At 66.2% G+C, this 19,380-nt stretch overlaps 1 protein-coding gene across 1 annotated transcript in view; it reads right to left on the bottom strand.

Moving 5' to 3' along the window:
* Nucleotides 1-19,006, bottom strand: part of XPO7 (exportin 7) — a 32,213-nt gene extending 13,207 nt beyond the window's left edge. Inside the window, 13 exon segments of the mRNA XM_065747192.1 lie at nucleotides 133-238; nucleotides 1,559-1,752; nucleotides 2,459-2,631; nucleotides 2,709-2,855; nucleotides 3,014-3,133; nucleotides 4,094-4,167; nucleotides 4,530-4,695; nucleotides 5,770-5,874; nucleotides 7,517-7,582; nucleotides 7,775-7,941; nucleotides 9,136-9,229; nucleotides 9,825-9,971; nucleotides 18,897-19,006. Of these exon segments, the coding sequence (XP_065603264.1) occupies nucleotides 133-238; nucleotides 1,559-1,752; nucleotides 2,459-2,631; nucleotides 2,709-2,855; nucleotides 3,014-3,133; nucleotides 4,094-4,167; nucleotides 4,530-4,695; nucleotides 5,770-5,874; nucleotides 7,517-7,582; nucleotides 7,775-7,941; nucleotides 9,136-9,229; nucleotides 9,825-9,971; nucleotides 18,897-18,914 (1,577 nt within the window). The 5' untranslated portion in view covers nucleotides 18,915-19,006.
* Nucleotides 19,007-19,380: the final 374 nt, after the last annotated feature.

Genomic DNA, 19,380 nt, shown 5'->3' with positions numbered 1-19,380 from the left:
TTCCCCGTTCAGCTGGGCTGCAGCACGAGGAGCCAGAGCCGCCCATCTTTTCCTCCGCAGCCCCCACCCCCACGCAGGAGGGGGATCCCACGGAGGGGTTCCTTGTCTCGCGTGGGGGTGGAGCATCCCTACCGACAAACCAGCTCGCCGTCCATGGCGTCCTGCTCGTCCGTGCTGGCGAACGACACGCGGCCGCCGATCACCGCCCCGATGATGTACACGAGCCACGTCAGGCGCCCTGCGACGGCGACAGCGGGCCGAGGCTGAGGGCGGCACAGCGCTGCCAGCGACGGCATCCACCGCATCCACGGCATCCACCACATCCACGGCATCCACCACATCCACATCCACATCCACCACATCCACATCCACCACATCCACACCCACCGCATCCACCGCATCCCCCGGCACCACGGCCCTGCTCCGCTGCCAGGCGTGCCCGCAGTGCTCAGCTCTGCTCACGGCTGCCGGCAAAGGGAGAGGGAACGCTGCGTGTGCGTGGGAGATCCCGCTGCCCACAGCGGAGTGCTGCACGGGGGTCCGAATCAACGGCCCCTACCAACCGATCACGGCCCCTATCAACCGATCACGGCCCCTATCAACTGATCACGGCCCCTATCAACCGATCACGGCCCCTATCAACCGATCACGGCCCCTATCAACTGATCACGGCCCCTATCAACCGATCACGGCCCCTATCAACTGATCACGGCCCCTATCAACCGATCACGGCCTTTATCAACCGATCACGGCCCCTATCAACCGATCACAGCCCCTATAACTCACGCTGATCACGGTCCCTACAAACTCTGATCACAGTCTCTATAAACTTTGATCAGTCCCTGTAACTCATGCTGATCACAGTCCCTATAAACTGATCACAGTCCCTATAAGCTCAGATCTCAGTCCCTATAAGCTCAGCTCACAGTCCCTATAAGCTCAGCTCACAGTCCCTATAAGCTCAGCTCATAGTCCCTATAAGCTCTGATCTCAGTCCCTATAAGCTCAGCTCACAGTCCCTATAACTCACACTGATCACAGTCCCTATAAGCTCAGCTCACAGTCCCTATAAGCTCAGCTCACAGTCCCTATAAGCTCTGATCTCAGTCCCTATAAACTGATCACAGTCCCTATAACTCGTGCTGATCAGTCCCTATAACTCGTGCTGATCAGTCCCTATAAGCTCAGATTGCAGTCCCTATAACTCACACTGATCACAGTCCCTATAAGCTCAGCTCTCAGTCCCTATAAGCTCAGCTCTCAGTCCCTATAAGCTCAGATCGCAGTCCCTATAACTCACACTGATCACAGTCCCTATAAGCTCAGCTCACAGTCCCTATAACTCGAGCGGATCACCCCCAGCTCGGGGAACGCCCCTGAATCCCACCCCTGTCCGCCTGGGCCGGCAGATGCAGGAAACCACGGCCCCGGGAAGGTGAGCACCGGCTGCGGGACGGTCACGGCAGCTCCGTGCACTCGTGTCTGTCCGCAGCCCGGGGCTGTGCGTGGACGCCGGCAGCAGCGCGGGCCGTGGGGGCTCGGCCCCGCCAGGGCTCACCTTCCTGCACCGCGACGTCCATGGGGCTGGCGGTGGCACTCTGCAGCAGCTCCTGGTAGGACTGGGCTGACTGGTCGAAGAGCTGCACGAGCAGAGCACACGTCTTCTCGTACTCACACCGACCGATGGTGGAGAGCTGATCCAGCTGCTGCTGCACCAGGCCCGTGTCCTCCAGAGGGTCCTCCAAACCATCCCTGCGTGGGGGACAGAGGTCGGGTCAGAGGTCAGGGGGGGACCCAAGCTGGACACAGCTTGACCACAGCCTGGGGGTGGGCACTGCCCGGGGGTGGGCACGGCCTGGGGGTGGGCACGGCCTGGGGGTGGGCACTGCCTGGGGGTGGGCACGGCCTGGGGGTGGGCACGGCCTGGGGGTGGGCACGGCCTGGGGGTGGGCACTGCTTGGGGGTGGGCACGGCCTGGGGGTGGGCACTGCCTGGGGGTGGGCACTGCCTGGGGGTGGGCACGGCCTGGGGGTGGGCACGGCCTGGGGGTGGGCACTGCCTGGGGGTGGGCACTGCCTGGGGATGGGCACTGCCTGGGGGTGGGTACTGCTTGGGGGTGGGCACTGCCTGGGGATGGGCACGGCCTGGGGGTGGGCACTGCCCGGGGGTGGGCACAGCCTGGGGATGGGCACTGCCTGGGGGTGGGCACGGCCTGGGGGTGGGTACTGCTTGGGGGTGGGCACAGCCTGGGGATGGGCACTACCCGGGGGTGGGCACGGCCTGGACCCACGCTTCAGACCGGCTGAGCTCTGCCGGGAACACAGAGCTTGGGAGACGTGCTTTGTCTCCGAGGGGAGGTCGGGGCGAGCGTCCCCCGGCAGCTCACACAGACCCTCCCCCTCCAGGAGAGCCGAGGACGCCCGGCCCCCCCGCGGCAGCACAGCTCTGCTTCCCACACCTCAGAATGATGTGCACGGACTCCAGGCGGGACGTGATGTACGCCTTGGTGACCTCGGGGGTGTACGTCTCCAGCATGTGGGGCTCGGTGGCTTTGACGTAGGGCACGGACGCCGCCAGCCGCTGCCACAGGCTCAGCAGGTAGTGAACGCTGTTGGGAGCGAACTCCCAGTGCTGGGAGGAAGCGGAGGGGGGAGCACGCTCAGCACTCGTGCCGCCCGTCCCGCGAGGGCCGCGGGAGCGCCCCGTACCTGCAGGCTGGTCACCGTGAAGTTGGCGATGAGCCGGATCACCTCGGGGTAGTTCTCCACCTTGACCAGCTCCCCCAGCTGGTAATTGCTCTTGAGCCGCGCCAGCAGCCGGCAGAACTCGTGGTAGTTGTTGGGGTCTGACAGACTCTGGGGGGGAGGGAGGAGGAGTGAGAGGAAGAGGAGCACGCGCAGCAGCGCGGCGCCGCGTCCCTCCCCGGCACCAAAGGCGAGATGCGCGTGGGGAGCGCGCATGGGGAGCGCGCGTGGGGGGCGGCTCGGCGCTCAGCGGCCCCCGGGACGCTCACCTGGGGGTTCTCCAGGATTCGCTTCACTCCGTCGACGAGGTGGGACAGGAACTTGGCTCGCTCGGCGTTGTTGAAGAGGGATCTGCGTACGGAGGCGATCTGCACCAAGCAGGACAACACCTGCACGGGCAGAGGGAAGGGTGGGACCACAGCCCCGCGGGGCCCGAGGGGGTCTCAAACTCAGCCCCTGAATCCCACTGGGAATCCGCTCCGGAGGTGCGGGGGCAGCAGGGAATGCCGAGCGAGTGGGGTCAGCAGCACTGCCACCCAGTGAGGGTGTGGTCCTTCCAGGACCTCCAGAAGCAGCACTGCCACCCAGTGAGGGTGTGGTCCTTCCAGAACCTCCAGCAGCAGCACTGCCACCCAATGTGAGGTCCTTCCAGGACCTCCCGCAGCAGCAGTGCCACCCAATGAAGGTGTGAGGTCCTTCCAGGACCTCCAGCAGCAGCACTGCCACATAATGAAGGTGTGAGGTCCTTCCAGGACCTCCAGCAGCAGCACTGCCACCCAACGTGAGGTCCTTCCAGGACCTCCAGCAGCAGCACTGCCACCCAATGAGGGTGTGGCCCTTCCAGGACCTCCAGCAGCAGCACTGCCACCCAGTGAGGGTGTGGTCCTTCCAGAACCTCCAGCAGCAGCACTGCCACCCAATGTGAGGTCCTTCCAGGACCTCCCGCAGCAGCAGTGCCACCCAACGAAGGTGTGAGGTCCTTCCAGGACCTCCAGCAGCAGCACTGCCACATAATGAAGGTGTGAGGTCCTTCCAGGACCTCCAGCAGCAGCACTGCCACCCAACGTGAGGTCCTTCCAGGACCTCCAGCGGCAGTGCCACCCAATGAAGGTGTGAGGTCCTTCCAGGACCTCCAGCAGCAGCAGTGCCACCCAACGTGAGGTCCTTCCAGGACCTCCAGCGGCAGTGCCACCCAATGAAGGTGTGAGGTCCTTCCAGGACCTCCAGCAGCAGCACTGCCACCCAACGTGAGGTCCTTCCAGGACCTCCAGCGGCAGCGAGGCCCCGGGTGAGCCCTACAAACGCCCTCGGGCAGCAGCGCGTGCCAGGAACCCGAGCAGCGAACTTACCAGAGGAGAAAACGAAGGAGGGATGGAATGGTAAAGGTCAAAAAACAGCTGCAGGGTGGAAGAGTCCAAGAACGCTGCAACAGAAGAGGACGCGTCGCTGGCACGGCTCCGCCCGCTGCGTCCCACGCGCCGAGCAGCAGCAGCTCCACGCGGGGCCCTCCCCTCCTCCCCTCGCTCCACTTCGGCTTTTCCCGACGTGAGCCCACCGCCGCGGGGCCGTGTGGTCAGGAGGCAGAGGAGGCAGCCCGCGGCCGAGCGGGGGGGAGCAGGGGGCAGGCAGGAGCAGCTGAGGAGCGGGCTGCCTTCACGGCTGGTAAATGGGAGCGAGCGGGTTGTGTGTCCCCCCCCCCCCCGGGGTGCACGGGTGAAGCTGGAGCGCAGAGCTCTGATCCAGCGACGCGGACGCGCGCTCACCGCAGCTGCCCCGTGGCGGTACCTGATCTCCAGCTGGTGGGGATCTGCACAGTGCAAAGATCATCTGACGACTCGTCCGTGGACGTGCCGATGAAATCGAAGTTCAGGCAGTTGTGTGTGAGCTTCAGAAGCTGCATGAGCAGACCGTGCTGGCTCTCGTCGTTCAGGTTCAGGTTCTTCCCAGAAGCCTGAAACACACGGCGGGCTCAGGACGGGGAAGGGAGCGGCGCTCGGAGACGCCCACTCCGCGCCGCCGGTGGGGAGCAGCCCCCCGCTGCCCCGCTGCCCCACAGCCCGGCTCGGCGGCCCACGGCCACGAGGCCCTGAGGTTCGTCACGACGCGCCCTGTGCTCGCTGCCCCTCCGGACCCTCGGCTGGGAGGGAGCGCCCACCTGAAGCCCCACAGGGCTCCGCCGTGCCCGGGGAAAGCTCTCAAGTGACGCTGAGCTGCGGGGCTGTGGGACACGCAAACCTGGCTGCAGCACTCAGGCTGGCAGCCCCGGCCAGGCCTGCCCCCTCTGCTCCAAGCAAAACCGACTCCAACTCCTGGCTTACACCCACTGCAAACAGCACCCTGCGCGGCACGGGCACGGCCCCGACGCCCGCAATGTCACCTCCGCCTCCTCCACGGTGAGCTCCTCTTGTGGGGATCCTCGCTGCTGGGTCCATCACCCCGCTGCCCGCTCCTGGACCCACCCCCAGCCCCCTCCAGAGGGAAGCGCGTGGACCCTGCCCTGCTCCAACACGGGACTTCGCTCCCGAGAGCCCGGAGGGGAGCGCTGAGCCCGGGGGTCCCCGCGGCTGCTCGGGGTCACAGGGATCAGAGCCGTGACCGTGCAGGCCGCGCTTCCTCTGCGAACCACGAGGAGACCCGAAGCGATGCGCCCAGCCCCACTGCTCCTCCAGCACAGCTGCTCACCCCATCCCGCATCACGGCTGCCCCAAAGCAGGAGGGGCGAACCGCAGCTCGGGGCTGCACGGGTATCGCACGCCCGGAGGAGGCTCTCCTCGAGGCCGAAGTCAGAACGCAGCTTTTCCACCAGCAGCACACGGCCAGGAGTCACACCGAGCTGAGCCCCACGGCTGCTGAGCCCCACGGCTGCTGAGCCCCACGGCTGCTGAGCCCCATGGCTGCTGAGCCCCACGGCTGCTGAGCTCCAGGGCTGCTGAGCCCCACGGCTGCTGAGCCCCACGGCTGCTGAGCTCCACGGCTGCTGAGCCCCACGGCTGCTGCCCCACCCGCAGCCCCGAGGGCTCCTTACCTGCTTCAGCAAATTGCACGACAGCGTGAAGATGTCGAACAAGGACGAGTCCCGGAAGGAAGAGGCGATCTTCCTGTGCTTGGTCAGAGGATGGGTGGTGTCCGCCTGCACGGAGAAGAGCAGCGGTGGGTGGGGTGGACACGGGCAGCACCCCGCGCGGGAGCACTGCGGGACACCCAGGCTTCCCCCCCAGCGCGGCACGGGTGCCCTCCGTGGTTCCTCCTCTCTGTGGGGCAGAATCAGAAACAGAGCGCTGCTCCCCGAGCTCCTGAGAGGGAAACCCGAGCTGAGGCGGCCGGGCGCCCGTCCAGCAGCAGCTCCAGCAGCACACACGGATTCACGGCAGCCCCGCTCAGATTGAGGACGCTCCAGGGAGAGCGGTGCAGCAGCACAGAGCCCAGGGCCTCACACCAACCCCGTCTGCCCATCTCCCACTGCACAGAACGGAAAGGTGGCAGCACGGAAGCACACGGCCTGCTCTGCGCCAGCACCTCCACCGAGGGGCTCCGAGCACGGGCACGTGTCACCCATAGGTGACGGGGTGGGCACCACCTCGCCCTGCACCCGGGACAGAGCAGCGAGGTGCCCCAGGGACCCCCAAACATCCCCTCCCTTTGGCAGGAGGCAGCAGGGAGCTCCTGCAGCACAGCACCGGGCTCAGCCACGAGAGCCCGCGCAGCTCACGGCGATGAAAGCGGTGAAAACCGATCCCAAGGTGCGAGGAAGGCAGCAGTGCAGCCTTGAAGTTGGCTGCTTTGGCTTTGCACCCCTCTGCAGGGGGGTGCTGGGAGCAGAGCGCTGCCCCACTGTGACCCACGGGGCCGGGCTGCCCCCACCCCGTGTGCGGGGGAAGGACCGTCCCTGTGCAGGGATGAAGGGCGGCACAGAGCTCGGGCAAGGAAAGGGCCACGAGACGTGGCACAGCGAGGGGCAGCTGCAGGTTTGGGTTTCCTGCTCTGCCGGGATTGACAAAGTGAATCTGGGCCTGGACGGACGCAGCCGTGGTTCAGGGCACAGCGAGCTCGGGAAGCTCAGGGCTGCCGAGCTCCGACTTCAGCAGCAGCAATCGCTGCTTCGACCCGGCCAGGCACCACCTCCCAGCGCACAGCACGCCCAGCTGCCGTCAGCACACAGCCCCGCAAGGGACATCCACCCCGGTGCCAGGAGGAGACGGTTTGTTAGCGGTCCCACGTTCCCTCGGTGGGATCCCAAACGTCAGACCCATGGCCGTGCCGTGCCACCGCCCGGCGAAGTGATGTCAAACCGGGCCAAGCAAAGCACGGCTTTCATCCAGCCCAGGATCCCGAGCTGCGCGGGGCACGGCCCAGAGCCCAGCACCGCACGGACAGGACGCTTTAAGAGCCTCCAGGGTGAGACGCGGCCTCTCTGCTCTGCGCCCCCGCTCAGCACCCCCAGCACGAGGGCCGAGCTGCGGCCACGCACGGGGCAGCTCCGCGCTCTGCCCTGGCCAGGCCGCAGGAGCAGCACTGCTCCCTCCTGGACCCCAGAGGACCGCGCGGGAGGAGACGGAGGGTGCCCGGAGGAAGCGGCATCGTGCTGCGGATGGGTGTGACGGCAGATGTGTGAAAAGGCGATGCCACCCGCGACGCAACGCTCCCACACCGCGAGGGAAAACCCACACCGCCAACGGGCAAAGCAAGGCCCCGACGACGACACACAGCGGGACACGACAACGTGAATGAGGAAATCGGACACTTACTTCGCTGAGGAAGGCTGTAGCACTTACCTGATTAATTTCATTCGTTAGCTGGGACAGGATTGTCACTCCTATGATGCAGTGCTCTACGCTGTCCTGAGGAGGGACAGGGAAGGGGTTAGTGCAGGCAGCGGCACCCGGACCTCGCTATTGGAAGAGCCGCTCGGTCCGCAGCTCTTAAGTCGCTGTTCAGTCAACAGACGAAAGCGAACTGAGAGCAAACAGAGCGAGACGCGGGAGCAGGCTCAGAAAGCCCGCAGCCGTGTGCTCCTCTCCAGGGACCCTGACCTGCAAGAACCTCGTGACGTCCGTGATCACGTTCCTGAAGACGTACTCGTCCTTCTGGCAGTCAAACCAGCCCAGCTTAGTGATCCTGGCGTACAGCTGGATCAGCGCCTGCGTGACAAACGTGGCCAGCTTCGGCCTGGTGGCAAGGTAGTTGAGCACATAGTTTCCTGCAACACAGACAAGAGGTTTCTGTCGGCAGAAACACGGCGGCCGGAGCTGGGAGGGCATCGCTGCGCTGGGAAGAAGAGGCTGAGAAAGCAGCTGGAAAAAATAAACCCCAAGACGAGCACGGCAGCGCTGAGTTCAAACCACTAGAGCCGAGGAAGCGATGTGGGAAGCGGAGACGGGCTGAGTTTTGTGTCACCACATCCCATCCTCCGAGCGCACGGAGGGAGAGGAGCCGGGAAGATCGGGGCCGATCGCTTCCCGGAGTGAAAGCACACTGAGCCCGGAGTGAAAGCACACTGAGCCCGGAGCGAGCATCGGCCGTCCCCCAGCGCTGCCCCGGCCCGGGGGCCCAGGACGGACACCCGGCTCGGGAAGCACCTCCCCCCACACCTCGTGGGCCCGGCGTGCCCCCAGCAGCACGGTCAGACCCACGGAGCCGTCTTCCCCCCACACCTCGTCCTCCCCCCACACCTCGTGGGCCTGGCATGCCCCCTGCAGCACGGTCAGACCCACGGAGCCGTCCTCCCCCCACACCTCCATCCTCCCCCCACACCTCGTGGGCCCGGCGTGCCCCCCTGCAGCACGGTCAGACCCACAGAGCCGTCCTCCCCCCACACCTCGTGGGCTCAGCGTGTCCCCTGCAGCCGTCACACCCACAGAGCTGTCCTCCCTCCACACCTCCGTCCTCCCCCCACACCTCGTGGGCCCGGCTTGCCCCCTGCAGCAGTCAGACCCACAGAGCCATCCTCCCCCCACACCTTGTCCTCCCCCCACACCTCATGGGCTCAGCGTGCCCCCCTGCAGCACGGTCAGACCCACGGAGCCGTCTTCCCCCCACACCTCGTCCTCCCCCCACACCGCGGGCTCGGCATGCCCCCTGCAGCACGGTCAGACCCACGGAGCCGTCCTCCCCCCACACCTCGTCCTCCCCCCACACCGCGGGCTCGGCGTGCCCCCCTGCAGCAGTCAGACCCACGGAGCCGTCCTCCCCCCACACCTCGTCCTCCCCCCACACCGCGGGCTCGGCGTGCCCCCAGCAGCACGGTCAGACCCACGGAGCCGTCCTCCCCCCACACCTCGTCCTCCCCCCACACCGCGGGCTCGGCGTGCCCCCAGCAGCACGGCGGCAGCAGCCCTCCCCCTCGTGGACCGACGCGTGCACGGCGATCCCTCGCGCCCGCAGCGCTACTCACGGATGTCTATCCGCTGCTCCAGCGGTAGCGGGTTGTTTGTGCGTGACACGAGCTTCGTAAGGCATGTAGCTGCCAGTAACTGGGAGTAGGACGACTGCGGAGGAAACACGCAAGTCGTGGGTGCCCCTTCCCCAACGGGAACCCCGAGAGCAGCGCGGGGCGCTGGGCCCCACAGGCGGGGACGTTTCCGCGTTAATGGAGTGACAGCGGGAGGGAGCGCTCCCCCTGCCCACACGGACCCCACGCGCTTTACGCAAGAAGTTCAACGGGCGCTGAGAGCCGTGGGACATCCCAGCGGTGCCATCCCCCCCGGGCTGAAAGCACCACTGCCGCAGCAATGGCCGCAGCCGAAGGCCGCGTGCCCGCGAGCACAGCCAGGCCCAGCAGCTCTGCCCGCAGCTCCCGGCACCGCTGCACCGGCACCGCCAACGGAGGCACTGCGCGGGAGGTGGGGGCTGCACGGCACAACATGGGGGGCTGCACGGCACAACGTGGGGGGCAGTGCGGCACAACGTGGGGGGCTGTGCAGGACAACGTGGGGGGCTGTGCAGGACAACGTGGGGGGCTGTGCAGGACAACGTGGGGGGCTGTGCGGCACAACGTGGGGGGCAGTGCAGCACAGCCTGGGGGGCTGCCCCCCACTGGCGCCCGGCCGGCTGCGGGGCGGTGGAGCTTTGCTGTTTACGTACACTCCCTCTCTCCAGGAGCAGCTGGCACTTGCTCAGGCAGTCGGGACTGTTGGTGAACTCCACCAGGGCCTTCTCCGCCTGCAGCCGCGTCGCAGTGTCTGTGGTCTCATAGAGCTGCTTGCACAGGTTCTCTAGCTGGGCTAGGCTCTGGAAGGGAAAGACAAAGCCACGAGCAGTGAGGTTTTGCACCGTGCTTCCAGCCGGGCTCAGCTCACCCGTCCCAGGAGCGGTCACAGCGGGGTGCTGCGCCCCGGGTCAAACTTCAGCGCCACCGCAACGACCGAACGCGGGAGAGGAGCCACGAGCGGCACCTGCGTGACGCACAGCGGCAGAGAGCAGCGGGCAGAGGCGCTGAGACCCGAGCCGTCCTGCTTCAAAGCAGCTCCGGGGACGGGTGTCGGTACAGCCCCACGCATTCCTGAGGGACACGGGCACAGCAGCGGCTCGCTTTACCCTTGGAGGCAATCCTGGTGCAAAAGCCGCGCGTGTGCAGGGCCAGCACGCAGCCCCACACCTCCGCAGCAGCCCCACTCCGAGCCACAAAGCTGCGGTGCTGGCAGCACCACGGCAGGAGAGAGGGGGGGCCCGGCTGCCCCGGCACCCCCACCGCCTCCGAGGAAACACCGCTCTGCCAAGAGGAGAAACGCTGCTAGAGGAGACACTCCCAAACGGGAGCCCGGGAATTCTGCACCGGAATGGATGCTCAGAAGAGTAAGAACAAGAGGGCGCCCAAGGGCAGGGCCTGCACGGCTCTGGGTGCAGGTCACGCAGCTTTCAGGACCTGCACAGCTCTGGGTGCAGGTCACGCAGCTTTCAGGACCTGCACAGCTCTGGGTGCAGGTCACGCAGCTTTCAGGACCTGCAGAGCTCTGGGTGCAGGTCACGCAGCTTTCAGGACCTGCACAGCTCTGGGTGCAGGTCACGCAGCTTTCAGGACCTGCACAGCTCTGGGCGCAAGTCACGCAGCTTTCAGGACCTGCACAGCTCTGGGCGCAGGTCACGCAGCTTTCAGGACCTGAACAGCTCTGGGCGCAGGTCACGCAGCTTTCAGGACCTGCACAGCTCTTGGGACCTGCACAGCTCTCGGGACCTGCAGAGCTCTGGGTGTGGGTCACGCAGCTTTCAGGACCTGAACAGCTCTGGTCGCAGGTCACGCAGCTTTCAGGACCTGCACAGCTCTGGGCGCAGGTCACGCAGCTTTCAGGACCTGCACAGCTCTGGGTGCAGGTCACGCAGCTTTCAGGACCTGCACAGCTCTGGGCGCAGGTCACGCAGCTTTCAGGACCTGCACAGCTCTCGGGACCTGCACAGCTCTGGGCGCAGGTCACGCAGCTTTCGGGACCTGCACAGCTCTGGGTGCAGGTCACGCAGCTTTCAGGACCTGCACAGCTCTGGGTGCAGGTCACGCAGCTTTCAGGACCTGCACAGCTCTGGGCGCAGGTCACGCAGCTTTCAGGACCTGCACAGCTCTGGGTGCAGGTCACGCAGCTTTCAGGACCTGCACAGCTCTGGGTGCAGGTCACGCAGCTTTCAGGACCTGCAGAGCTCTGGGTGCAGGTCACGCAGCTTTCAGGACCTGCACAGCTCTGGGCGCAGGTCACACAGCTTTCAGGACCTGCACAGCTCTGGGTGCAGGTCACGCAGCTTTCAGGACCTGCACAGCTCTGGGCGCAGGTCACGCAGCTTTCAGGACCTGCACAGCTCTGGGCGCAGGTCACGCAGCTTTCAGGACCTGCACAGCTCTTGGGACCTGCACAGCTCTTGGGACCTGCACAGCTCTCGGGACCTGCACAGCTCTGGGTGTGGGTCACGCAGCTTTCGGGACCTGCAGAGCTCTCGGGACCCCTGCTAAGGAGATGGGGCGGGAGCTCGGACGCGGGAGATGAGTGCGGAGAGCGGCTGAGCCGAGCAGGGCTCCGCCACCCGGGATACGGGGCAGGGCAGGGCACCCTGCAGCCCTCAAAGCACAGCGTCCACGTGCAAAATAACCACAGCTCGGGGAAAGCCGCCCCGAGTTCTGCAGACCACCATCCCCGGCCGCCCCACGGCCGCCCCACGTTCACGGCAGCAGTTCCCACTCTTTACACCCCGCCTCCTCCGTGCTGCACGAGCCGTCCTGAGCGTCCGGGCCCAGGAGGGGGCAGGGAGTGCTCCAGCAAGGCCAAGATAAAGAGCAACCGCTGAACGACCCCGCGAGGCACGGGGCCTGCGTGCTGCAGATAAGCGCTGAGCACCGCGGCAACGTGCAGCACCAGTGGGCTTTGCCACCAGTGGGCTTTGCCACCAGTGGGCTTTGCCACCAGTGGGCTTTGCCACCAGTGGGCTTTGCCAGGGGCAGAAAGGGGGCTGCAAAACCAGGCGGCACCGAGGGCGATTCAAGGCCACCTTCTGCTCTTCGAGAAGGGATGTGTGCGAGAGCCTCACCTGCAAAGCAAGCCGGGGAGGCCGGCAGCAGGAGCCGGCCCAGCAGCGGCAGGACAAGTGCTGAGTCAGACAGAGGAGTGCTGAGTCACAGCACAGCCCCGGGCTCCCAGCCCACCCCCCACCCCCACCCCCCAGCACAGCCCTGCTGAGCCCAGGGGGGGTTGGACAGCCCGAGCCCCCCCGCTGCCACTCAGGGCTGGACTGCTCCCACCCACGGCATCCCCACGCGCCCGGAGCCCGCACTGCTGCTCCAACCAACCGAGGCTCCCCAGCTCAGCGTGCTCACCGTGCTCACGCGCCTTTCTCACCCTTCCCACGGCAAAACCCGAACGGTTTCAGCGCTTCCTGCCCCCACTGAGCGGGCAGTAAGGGCTGCTAACTCAGCCTGCCCCCTGCGCCCTGGCTCTGGACAGCTCCCACGCCTGCGGCCCACGCCCCCTCTCCCTTCTGCTCTCCTTCCGCGTCCATCCCAGCACCCGCAGCTGAGTTTGGCAGCGCCCGGGTCTGCTCTGCTCCTCCACCTCTGTTACGCTCCGGGTGAGAGCTGCTGAAGCAGCAGCCCCCACCCGTGGGGAGGATCCACCCCGGGCTGCGCTGCCTTCCACGGGAGAGCATCCAAAGTGACATCCGCAGCCCCGGACGTGAGCCCTGGCCACGGAGCACCCCCAGGAAGGGCAGCACGCAGCTCTGGCGCTCACAGACATCACTGTTTTACCTTTTGGGGTTTCTCTTTCCAACCCGAACAGGAAATATTTCCGGTGCTGTTTCCCAGGTTCCCTCCGCCCCCCCCCCGGGCAACCCACACCTAAAAACCAACCGACTCGGGCTGCCGAAAATAAAGGAGACAGAATCTCCCCTCGGGGGTCACGGTGCCTATTTATAATTAAATCCTCACGCTGATGTGAGCACAGCTGGAAGGAGCTGGGGGCCCTGCACAAAACCCCTCCGCCCTGCCGTGCCCCACCCCGAGGGCAGGGGGATTTGAGGACGGGGATTCACCTGCACAGGGACAGCCACCGTGTGTGTTAGCACACTACTGCTTCTTGGGTTGGGATGTCCTTGGGTGAGAGCTGGCAGCGTGGAGGAGGAGCGGCACCGCGTCCCCGCCCCGAGCTGCAAGCACAGCTCAGACCCACGGGGCAGACCCCAACAGGAGCCCCCGGGGTCGGCCGCAGACCGATCCCGATCCCCCGTCACACGCTGCTCCCACCCAAGGGCTGCGCTGAGCTCCGGCGGCCTCGGCTCAGAGGTGGAGCGGGGCAGCCCCGCGTCACACAGGCGAGGGCACGCTCAGGATGGAGCGGAGCAGGGATCCCTGACCCCCAGGGATCAGTCCCACCCCCACTGCTGCCCGTGGGTCCTGTCCTGAACCACGTGCGTGGCTGCAGGCCCTCCGACACGCGCTGCCTCCCTGAGCCTGCACTGCTTTTCCATCCCAAGCACACACCCCACAACTGCACCGTCACCCAGACCCCACAGGCTCCTCCTGGGGAGCAGAGGGCACGCAGGGAGACCCACGGCTCTGGCTCACTGCAGGCAATGGCCCCACAGCGCCCCACGCTCCCGGGGCCGGAGCCCCACGCTGCCCGGAGGAGGTGCCACGGCTCACGGCCCCACTGATAAGGGAATCCCAACTCTGAAGCGCCCATCTCCGCTCACCCTACAGAAAACAGAAAACTCACGGAGGCCCTTCCTCAAAAAGTTACCTACTGCAGCAGCACTCCCGCAGCCCCCGGGGCTCTGCCCCCCAAGTCCCCCCTAAGGGGATGCCCTGCAGCTCCAGCCCTTCCCCTGCGCTGTGCAGCCCCACAGGAGTGCTCCAGCTCAGCTCCAGGAGGACAGCGAGGGCTCAGCTGTCCAGCACGGGAACGGCCCCACAGCTGCCCCACACCTCCGGGCTGGGGTCTCAGAGAAACCCCACTGCTGCCCCCCCAGGAACGTGGAGTGGAGGCGCAGCCCCACAGCCCTCGGTGCTGAGCAGGGCTTTGTGATCCGCCCGCAGGATCCCCGGGGGGGATTTGGTACCTGGCACAGCCGCAGCACCACGCGTGGTCGTGGGATGCTGCGGGAAAAGCAGCGGTGATTTCTTGCCATCACTCCGACACGAGAAGTTTCAGGTGTAACAGCATCTCCCAAAGCAAACGAGCACAGGCTGCAACAACAACTACAATCCCGGGGCGGAACTCCCAACCCACAGCACGGGGCTGGGAGGCGTTACCACGCACCCCAAAACTCAGCACCTCCGCACCCCCACAGCACAGAGCAACACGACACGCGGCCCTGCTGACCTCTGGGGCAGAGGGTCCCATCCTGCACTGACACTGCCACCTGCAGCGGGTCCCATCCTGCACTGTGACACTGCCACCTGCAGCGGGTCCCATCCTGCACTGTGACACTGCCACCTGCAGCGGGTCCCATCCTGCACTGTGACACTGCCACCTGCAGCAGGTCCCATCCTGCACTGTGACACTGCCACCTGCAGCAGGTCCCATCCTGCACTGTGACACTGCCACCTGCACACAGCCAACCCCGATCCCCAGCGATGCTGCTGCGCTCCCTGCATCCCAGAGCAGTGAGGGCCTGCTCCTGCCCCACGCCAGCTCTCCCCAGCGGGGTGTAAGCGAGGCCAGCTCCTGCCACTGGGGAACAAGGAAAGGGAGGCTGAGCAGCACCAGCGGGAGAATGAGTCAGCCCTTCTCTCCGTGCCTTTTCAGTCAGCCCTTCTCTCCGTGCCTTTTCAGTCAGCCCTTCTCTCCGTGCCTTTTCAGTCAGCCCTTCCTTCTCTCCGTGCCTTTTCAGTCAGCCCTTCTCTCCGTGCCTGTTCAGTCAGCCCTTCTCTCCGTGCCTTTTCAGTCAGCCCTTCTCTCCGTGCCTTTTCAGTCAGCCCTTCTCTCCGTGCCTTTTCAGTCAGCCCTTCTCTCCGTGCCTGTTTGTCTGTGTGCCACAGCTCACGTGCTGCTCCAGAAACAGCGCTGCTTTCTCCTCTTTTTCAGAGCTGGACGTTCCCTCCCCTGGCCGAGGTTGGCTGCGCCCTAAGGAGCTGCACCCAGGAAATGAGGGAACAGCAAGCACAGCGTGCAGCGCCGGGAGGGGGAGCAGGACCCCCTCCACCTCTGCTCCATCCCCCTGCCCCTCTGCGGGCGTGGGGCGGGACGAAGGCCGAGGAATGTTAAGGAGCAGAGCCTGGAGCAAGCAGGCGCTCAGACCCACGGCTCCCCACCTCTGCAGAACAGGAGCTGCCCCCGGCCCTCCCCCTGCAGCCACCACCATCCAACTTTGCAGCACTGAGCTGGGGCTCAGGAGGAGGCAGAAACCCTCTGCTCCACGCCAGACTCAGAGCTCCGTGTGCTTTCCATCCCATGAAGCCTTAAAGCTCCTTCAGCACCGCTCCTGGGAGCAGCAGCAGGTTACCTCCAACTGCCACCAGCTCTGTGCAGCTGAAAGGGACCGCCGAACCGAGATGCTGCAGCACGACGTCCGTGGACTCTTAACTCCTCATCAGCGCAGCACGAGGGCACCGGGCTTTCCAACCGGGGCTGGATGCTGCAGAAACAACAGCCCCTGGTCCACGTGAGCATGGCGAACGCAACGAGCAAGTCAGAACGCGGGCAGCCGAGGTGGGGGAGCTCAGGCACTGAGGGCTGCGGCTGCTCCCGGAAGCAACGAGGATCTTGCACCTAAGTCGTGCAGCAGAAGAGCTCTGAGCGTCTGCTGTTGGTGAACACCTCCTCAGAATCGCAGCCCAGGAGCAAGAAGACGGAGCCGCGTTTCGCTGCTGGTTTGACGCGGCAGAAGTATAACCCCAGCTCCGTTCCAGCAGACGTGAGCCCCTCAGGCTCCTTGGAAACAACTGCGCTCCCCAAACCGAGGGCGAGGAGGTGTTACCAACACGAAGTTACCGAGCGGCCGCGCTCCCTTCGAACGGTTTTAACGAGCAAATCCCCTAATTGCCTCAGCACCGACCGACGGAGGGCGCAGGGTGACAGTGGGGTGAGCGGAGCGGGCGCTGAGGTCCGGGGGTGCAGCACGAGGGGGACACAGCCCACAGAGCCTCCACTGACTGAGCGAGACGAGCGTGGAAACGTCCCCAGCACCAGCACACGTGGGCTGGGGGCTGCACGCAGCGAGCCACGCACCTGACCTGCACCCAGAGCAGGAGCACGGACGGCAGAGCACCCGGAGCACGGACGGCAGAGCACCCGGAGCGGGAGCACGGATAGCAGAGCACCCGGAGCGGGAGCATGGACGGCAGAGCACCCGGAGCGGGAGCACGGACGGCAGAGCACCCGGAGCACGGACGGCAGAGCACCCGGAGCAGGAGCCGCTTCGCTCCAGGGCCAGGCTGCCCTCTGATCTCGGCCTTCTGCAGCCGCATGGCTCTGCTTTCCAGCCCCAACCCACCTCTCCTCGCCGCAACTTCGCCACCTCAGTGCTGAGCATCCGAGTGGCACAGCTCAAAAACCAACCCAACCCAACCCAACCTCATTTGCAACAGAACTGCTGCCAGCTCTATTTTTAGCCCAAGCAATGCCGTACCCTCCCTGGGCCCACAGCACTCCCTCGGGCTATTCTGAGATAAATGCAAGGCCTCAATAAAAGCCCTCTGCAACAACACGGGAGGTAAAAACCTTGAACTAAAGCAAACCAACAAGTGCCCCGCGCCGCATCGTGCCTCTCACCAAGCAGGTGCAAGGTTACAGGTGAGCACACGGGAGCGTGGGCCTCGGGGGCTGCTCTGGGTCACACGGAGCGCGACAGCTTCCTAAAGCCAAACTGAGTTTGTGTTGAAGCCCAAACGACATCTTGTACAACACGGAAACGCGCACACAAACCTCGCTGGGACTGAAACGCCCCAACGTGCAGACACACGGCGCCGAGGCGGAACGAAAACCCAACGAGACACGGCCTCCTTCTCCGAGGAGCACCCATCTCCGTCTGCATCTCAGCCCTTCCAGCTCCGGGTCAGCACGAGCAGCCGTCGCTGTTCCGACGCAGAAGGGACGGTGACTTTCAGCTGGCACAGCCACGGCTTCAAGCTCCACACGAACAGCGCTCAGAGGCACAGAACTCGCTGCCGTCCTCCAGCAAACGCTCCCCCACAGCCGTCCCGTTTTAGGGCAACAGCGCGGAGATCACGGCAGGGCGAGGGAAGCCGGAGGGAAACAAGGATGAAACCGATCTGTTCGCAGCAGGGAGACGGCGACGGCACCACGCGCGCACGCACAGCTCACAGTGCTGCTCTCCCTGCCCTCCTCTGTGCTGAGAACAAGTTCAGACGACGCTTCCGAGCCTCAGATCGGACCGAAATCCAGCTCCAGAAGCTCGCTGGGGGACAAGCTGCGTGCAGCCATGCCCACGGAGCCCACGGGGCCCTGGGGCTGCTCCTGCCCCACTGTCACAGCTCGTGCTGGTGGCACCGCGCTCTCTGCTCCCAGCCAGCACTCACACCACCTCCAGTCTCTAAAGACCCACAGGGACACGATATCCCCCTCACTACAGCCCTGCAAGCACCCCGCCCTCACAGCAAAGCCACGAGGGGCCGGCAGCGCAGAGCCCCGCGTGCTGGCACTCAGCACAGCCCTCAGAGCAGCCGCCAGCCCACAGCAACCTCCCCACACCAACCTCGGCAGCTCCGCTCGCCAGCCGGCGCTCATTGGCAGCGCCAGCTCCTATTAAACAAGGCCAACTCCCACGGCACGCGCCGCTCCAACTGCTCTCTCCATCCTTCACACCGGCAGCCAGGGGTAACCCGGTAACCGCTCCACGCTGCGTTGGACGGGGCAGCCCGAGCAGCTCAGCTCCTGGAATCGCTACGGCTGCAACAGAGCAGGAAGTTCATCGAGCCCAACCACAGCGAGCACGCCGAGCACCTTAGGAGGCGATGGGAAGCTCGCAGCCCAGACTTAACCTGCTCAGACAAAGCACCGCCTCCTCCGGGCACAGCGCACCCTGAGGCAGTTTTGAAGGGAACCTCAGTGCTGAAAGGAACTACGCGAGGCTCTTCAGAGCCGCTGCCGGACGCCTGCACCTGGAGCAGAGAGAAGAAAGAGACCATGAAAAGCGCGCAGAGCTCCGGCCGCCCCACGCAGCCGAATTTGGGGACCAGCTCTGCTCCGGGTGCAGCACCCCCTGAAGCGCTGGGCTGTTGAACTTCAACCAACACAACCAAACGCGGCCACGGCGACCCCGGCCGGGGCTGCTCCCACCTCCACCTGCGCCGCGGGGTGCTCAACAAAGATGAGCGGGGAGCGAGGCAGCGCGGAGAGCCACGAGAGCGGCTCTTCGCCCCCGGGAGCAGCGCAGCGCTGCAGCATTGGGAGCACAGCCCCATCGCGGCCTTCCCCGGGAGCTCGAGCGGCACCGACAGACGCGGCGCTCCCCGGCCCCGCCCGGCGCCGCCCCCCGTCCGTCGGAAGGAGCCGCTCGGCCCCGCGTGGCACAGCGCATCTCGAGGCCGCGCGGCCCGGAGCGCTCCGCCCCTCCCCCTCCCCGGGCCCACCGCCGCCGCTCAGCCCCGGGCCCGGCGCGGCCTACCGAGGCCTCCCTCCCGCAGGCCGCGCCCCGCGCCCGCCCTCGGATCCCGCCGAGCCCCGGCAGCGCTGCGCGGCTCCTCGCCGCCCCCTCCCGCCCGCCGCGGTCCCCCCGCACCTGCACATGATCCGCCATCTTGCTCCATTCATGCTCCGCTCCCTCCGCCTCCGCCGGGCCCGGCGCGCCGCCGCCTCCGCCCCCCCCACCGCTTCCTCGGCCGCCACCGCCGCCGCCGCACTGCGCGTGCGCGTCGCGCCCTCCCGCCTCACTGCGCGTGCGCCCCCCCTTGGCCACGCCCACTCCCCCCTTGGCCCCGCCTCCGCCCCGCGGAGCGCGCTGCGGCCGCGTGACGTCACGACGCCGCGCGGCGTCGCGGAGGGAGGGGCGCGCTTTGTTGACATCGCTCTTAAAGGGGCCGCGCGCTGGTTTTGCTCCCGTGCTCCCAGGACCCCCCCCCCCGGTGCTCCCACGGCCCCCAGCTGCCCCGCGAAGCACGGAGCGGGGCTTTGCGGGGCGCGACCCGGCCCCGCTCTGTCTGTGCAGGGGATGCTGCCCCCGCGCGGAGCGAGGGTGAAGTCGCGAGGGGCTGAGGCGCGCGCGA

The sequence above is a fragment of the Cyrtonyx montezumae genome, unplaced genomic scaffold, assembly GCF_038088225.1.
Source record: "Cyrtonyx montezumae isolate F1298 unplaced genomic scaffold, pur_monq_1.0 scaffold_42, whole genome shotgun sequence".
In the NCBI taxonomy this organism is placed as follows: Eukaryota; Metazoa; Chordata; class Aves; order Galliformes; family Odontophoridae; genus Cyrtonyx; species Cyrtonyx montezumae.
This window is presented reverse-complemented; position numbering and strand designations above follow the sequence as displayed.